This window comes from Oncorhynchus gorbuscha, linkage group LG23 (genome assembly GCF_021184085.1).
Source record: "Oncorhynchus gorbuscha isolate QuinsamMale2020 ecotype Even-year linkage group LG23, OgorEven_v1.0, whole genome shotgun sequence".
Lineage (NCBI taxonomy): Eukaryota > Metazoa > Chordata > Actinopteri > Salmoniformes > Salmonidae > Oncorhynchus > Oncorhynchus gorbuscha.
This window is the reverse complement of record NC_060195.1, coordinates 1,440,361-1,445,633: the sequence shown is the minus strand read 5'-3', so window position 1 is coordinate 1,445,633 and position 5,273 is coordinate 1,440,361. Positions and strand designations below refer to the sequence as shown.

Sequence of the window (5,273 nt, the reverse complement as noted above, 5' to 3'; positions counted from 1 at the left end):
GGAGATAGGGGGGCTTGGGGGGGGGGTGGTAGGGAGGGCAACAGCATCAGATAACAAAATATTACCTCAGTTTCTCAAAAGAGACCATGAGGGCCAAGTCCTTGTTTGGGTTCCTCTCCGCTCCCCCTCGCTTGCCCTTCACAGTCTCCATGTTTGGGAACTTGGCACTGGTCTTGTGACGGTACAGTTTTTTGTGCGTGGGGCCTGGGCTAATAGAGTTGGGTTTGTCGAACATGTTGCAGCCCAGAGCGAGCTGGGGGAAGATGGGGTGGGAGGTGTTAAACTTGGCCTGGTTCTTCCCCACCTTTCCCCTGGCCTTCCTGCCCCGTCCGACCCCCACGGAGCCTGCTCCCTTCTTGCCCCCCCTCCCCTGGAGGATGTGGAGGGTCTTCATGTTGAGGCTGTTGGTGTCGGGCGGCAGGTCGCCCTCCAGCGGGTCCCACTGAGGCTCCATGGACTCCATCATGAACCTCTGGACCTCTGCCATGCCGGACACAATGTTGGACAGGATGTTGGATGGCTCCTCAAACTCCTGCTGCTCCTCCCCTTCCCCCTGGCTGGTGTTCCCCTCTGACCAGCCCCTAGGCCCGGTGCTGCAACCAGACCAGTCCGCAGTGCTACCGTGGCTGTGGGGCTGAAGGTTCCCCCCCGCCTGCGCCTGGCCCTTGGCAGCCTTTCCCTCCAGCATGGCTTTGATCTTCTTAGAAGAGCGGCTCTGTCTAGGCATCTTCACCTTCTCTGTCTTGGATGCTCTGGGGGCCCGGCCTCTCTTAGGCCCCTGCTGTCCCCCTGCTGCCGCTGCAGCCTGTTTATAACCTACTTTCCTCTTAGAGCGGGTGTTCTTCCCCCCCTCCCCCTCTCCGTTGAATGAGGGCCGCCCCTCCACCCCGTGCTGCTCCGCCTGCTGCATGATGTCACAGTTCCACTTCGCCTCCCTGCTGATGTCACATTCTGTCACATGATCCTGGTACTCTGGTGCTTTGCCTCCTGTCCTCATCTCCCACCCCGTCACCTGGGGGGAGAGGTTGGGGGTCTCCGGGGGCGACAGCTCGGACAGGGAGGAGTGTCTGAACTTGTCGGGGGTGAAGTTTGAAATGTCGAGGAGGTCTGAGGACTCTCTGAGGGGGGTGATGGGGTGACCCATGTTCTCCAGGCTCTGTTGGAACAACACCGTGGGGCTGCAGTTTTGCAGGTAGCTGTCTCTCCTCTCCTCCATCTCCCCTCCTCCCTCACGCTGTTCCCCAAAGCTCTGAGAGCTGTAGTTGGAGGAGCAGGCAGACAAGGAGCCCACAGAGTCATAGCTGATCAGACATCCATGGTCTGAGCAGAGAGAGCCTCGCTGGTACTGCACCTGCCCCAGACAGACACCCGACTGACACACCTGCAGCTCCTGCAGCCCCATCCCGTCCCCCTCCACAAGGTAACTCTTCTCGTACAGCAGTCTGTCAGTCTCTGATCCCTGCTGGCTGTAGTCCGACCCAGACCCCGACCCAGGCAGGCCGTCCGTCAAGGGCAGGAACCCGCTGGAAAGAAGAGTGGTGTCGGGGCCAAAGCCCCCCTGGCTGTGGGGGTAGCTGGGGCAGAGATGGGGCTGGTGGTTCCACATGGAGGGGGGGAAGCTGGGACAGAGATGGGGGGACTGTTGGAGCTCTGACTCGGAGGGAGGGGAGAGGACACAGCTCTGGACTAGCTGCAGGGAGGAAAACGGTTTCTCCTCTAGAGAGAGACCCGGGGGATAGTTCTGCCTGGGGGGCTGTTTCTCCTCTAGAGAGAGACCAGGGGGATAGTTCTGCCTGGGGGCTGTTTCTCCTCTAGAGAGAGACCAGGGGGATAGTCCTGCCTGGGGGCTGTTTCTCCTCTAGAGAGAGACCCGGGGATAGTTCTGCCTGGGGGCTGTTTCTCCTCTAGAGAGAGACCTGGGGGATAGTTCTGCCTGGGGGGCTGTTTTTCCTCTAGAGAGAGACCTGGGGGATAGTTCTGCCTGGGGGGCTGTTTTTCCTCTAGAGAGAGACCTGGGGGATAGTTCTGCGTGGGGGGATGCTGGGGGTAGTAGGTGATACCTACCCTCCTGGAGGAGTCTGAGGAATCTAGTAGGGTCTGCAGGTACCCCCCTGGGATCACTGACACCTCTTCCTCCCTCTCCCCAGAAGGTACAGCTTGGTCAGAAGAGATGAGGACAGAGGCGCAGGAGGAGGAGGTGAAGGGGAATGACTGCTGGTTGGTGGGATCCAGGGAGGAGAAAGGGGGACTGGGTGTGTTAGAGCTGATGTCTGCCACTCGTACGCTGCCAGCAGCCTCCTGGTTGGTTAACACCCCAGCATCAGCAGCAGTACCGGCATCCGCCACTCCATTCATCACGCTCTCCCCCTCCGCTCTCCTACCTGCTCCTCCCTCTTTCATTGTCTTGTTACTGCTCAGCCTGGCTTGGCTCTTGAATTTCCTTATCCTCCCTGTTTTCCCTCCTCCCGTCCTCCTCCCATCCCTCTCCTCTCTCTCCTGGGTGCGGCTCCTCTTGGTTGTTCCGGTGTGTGTGATGTCCTGTGGTTCTAACGGTGCTCTTCCCCCTCCCCCCTCCTCTGTAGTAACAGCCTGATCAGAGACAGAGGGGGTAGAACCTGAGTCCTGAGCTGCTGCTGATCCCTCCCCTGTCTGGGGGATCCTCTGGACACACAGCCTGTTGGCTATCTTGTATTTCCGTTTGGGGTGCATGGAACTAAAGGGGTGGTGGCGGCGCCTGTTCAGATGCTGTTTATCTCTGGACGCCAGCCGCAGCTGCTCCTCCCGCTCCCTCCTCCTCTCCTGCCAGAAGTCTTTCAGTGGAGACAGAGAGGAGTAGTGGTTCTCCCCGGCAGGGTCCAGGCTCACGGCAGCGTCCCCGGCAGGGTCCAGCCTGCCCAGATTCACAGACATGCGTCTCTGTCCTTTGAAGCGGTTGATGATTATGTACTTGGTGATGACTGGCGGCTCCTTCCGGGAGAATTTCCGTCTCTTCTTGGGGCACCAGTCCACATCCTCCACCCTCTGTTCCACCGGAACCTTCTCTCTCTTCTCCGAGGCAATTCTCTCGGTCTTGTCGTGGCTGTCAATGGAGTCGACGTCGTACAGGAAGTCGTCACTGTAGTGGACCTTCCTTTTGGAGCGCAGGCCGAAGTCCAGAGGGTCAGAGGGTCTCCTGGAACCCCTGGGTGCACTTCCTCCTCCTCCCCTCCTCTGGCCCGGTTGCACCTCCTGCAGGGTGTCCGAGGAGGTGCAGGAGGACTCATCGCTGTACTCCGCGTCCTCCTCGACTGAGTTTCTGAACTCCAGCAAGTAGTTGACAGAGGAGGTGGAGGAGAGGGGTGAACCCTGGGACCCCTGAGACCCCACTAGGGGACTAACATCCCCCACCTTCCCACCCTCCTCCCCCACCACAAGGCTCAGCTCCTCAGCTTTACCCTCCTCCCCTGTCCTCCTCCCCCTTCCTCCTCCTTCTCCTCCATCCTCCCTCTTGGCACAGTTGACCAGGACAGAGGGGAAGAAGTTGAACTGTGTGTCCTCCTGCAGGACGTTGGTCTTCTCTCTCATGTTGTCCTGGAAGGACTCGTAGCGGATCTTTAGAGAACACATTTCGCTGCTCAGAGCTGAGTCCTCGTCGTCGTCGTCAAACAGGTTGTCAACGTCGTCTTCGGAGAACAGGTTGACTGACAGGTCGGTCTTAGAACACAGGTCCAGCAGCTCCATCTTGGACTCACTGATAAACGACTCGAAGTAACCCCAGTCCTGACCCGCATTGGCCAGAAGGACCTCCTCACCGCTGACCTTGTCCGATAGCAGAACCTCCTCCCCTTTCACTTTGTCCAATAAGAGGACCTCCTCTCTGTTCACTTTGTCCAATAGCAACACTTCCCCCCCGCTGACCTTGTCCGATAGCAGCACCTCCTCCCCTTTCACTTTGTCCAATAAGAGGACCTCCTCTCTGTTCATCTTGTCCAATAGCAACACTTCCTCCCTGGGGACCTTGTCCAATAGCAGCACCTTCTCCCCATTCACTTTGTCCAATAGCAACACTCCCCCCCCGTTGACCTTGTCCAATAGCAGCATTTCCTCCACATTCACTTTGTCCAATAGGAGGCCCTCCTCTCTGTTCATCTTGTCCAATAGGAGGCCCTCCTCTCTGTTCATCTTGTCCAATAGGAGGCCCTCCTCTCTGTTCATCGTGTCCAATAGGAGGCCCTCATACAGATTCTTGGTCGTGGGATCCTCTGCCTCTGTCTTCTCTCCGTTGTCTCCTGTCTTGTCGTTAGCGGTAACGAGGGCGGTAGTGAGGGCGGTGGCGTGGCAGGTTTTGGTCATGGAGAAGCTGAGAAGCTGGTCTGGCAGGAGCGGCTCCCCGAGGACCTCTATGACCTCCCCAGCCTGGCTCAGACATGGGATATTGATGCTGCGGATTTCAGAGATAGGGCAGGAAGCAGCCTCCAAGTCCTGGTGGCTTACCAGCCCTGCCTCGCGGTCAAGGTCAGGAGTCGTGGGGCCGGGGTCATGGATAGGAGCGGGGTCATGGATAGGGGCAGGGTCATGGATAGGGGCGGGGTCATGGACAGGGGCGGGGTCATGGATAAGTGCGGGGTCCCGGGTCTCCATGAAGCACCCAAGGCAGGTGGGCGTGGCTTGTAAAAGACACTCCTCTGTCAGATAGGACACACCCCCCAACTCCATCATGGTGGGGGGGTGAGTGGTGAGGCAGGGGCAGGGGGAGGCAGGGGGAGGCAGGGGGAGGCAGGGGCAGGGGGGAGGCAGGGACAGGGGGAGGCAGGGGCAGGGGGAGGCAGGGACAGGGGGGAGGCAGGGGCAGGGGGAGGCAGGGGTCAGGCAGGGCAGGTGGGATGCAGGAGTATGACAGGGAAGGGGGAGGCAGGGGCAGGGGGAGGCAGGCAGGGGGAGGCAGGAGTCAGGCAGGGCAGGGGCTCAGAAATGCACAACTGCAGGGGGAGAGAGGGAGCTGGGCCACTCTCTGCAGCAGGCGGAGGAAGAGGAGGAAGAGGGGAGGAGGATAGGATGGTAGAGATAAAGGGAGGACGGCAACATGGATGGCCACACCACACAGCCTCAGGTCTCCTCTCTGCTGACACAACACTCCTGGGGGACAGAACAGAAACAACAGTCTCAGAATCAGTAACCAGAAGGACACAGTCAGACAGAACAGAAAACATCAGTCTGCAGATAGATTCAGACAGAACAGAGAACATCAGGGAGAACATCAGTCTGCAGATAGATTCAGACAGAACAGAAAACAT

General features: G+C 58.9%; 1 protein-coding gene across 1 annotated transcript; it reads right to left on the bottom strand.

Moving 5' to 3' along the window:
* Positions 1 to 1,621: 1,621 nt before the first annotated feature.
* On the bottom strand, positions 1,622 to 4,698 carry LOC124011566 (neurite extension and migration factor-like). Its single transcript, XM_046325023.1, has 2 exons — positions 3,478 to 4,698; positions 1,622 to 3,396 (listed from the first exon to the last, which is right to left on the bottom strand). The coding sequence occupies exons 1-2, from the start codon at positions 4,696 to 4,698 to the stop codon at positions 1,765 to 1,767; spliced, it is 2,853 nt and encodes a 950-aa protein (XP_046180979.1). The 3' UTR covers positions 1,622 to 1,764.
* Positions 4,699 to 5,273: the final 575 nt, after the last annotated feature.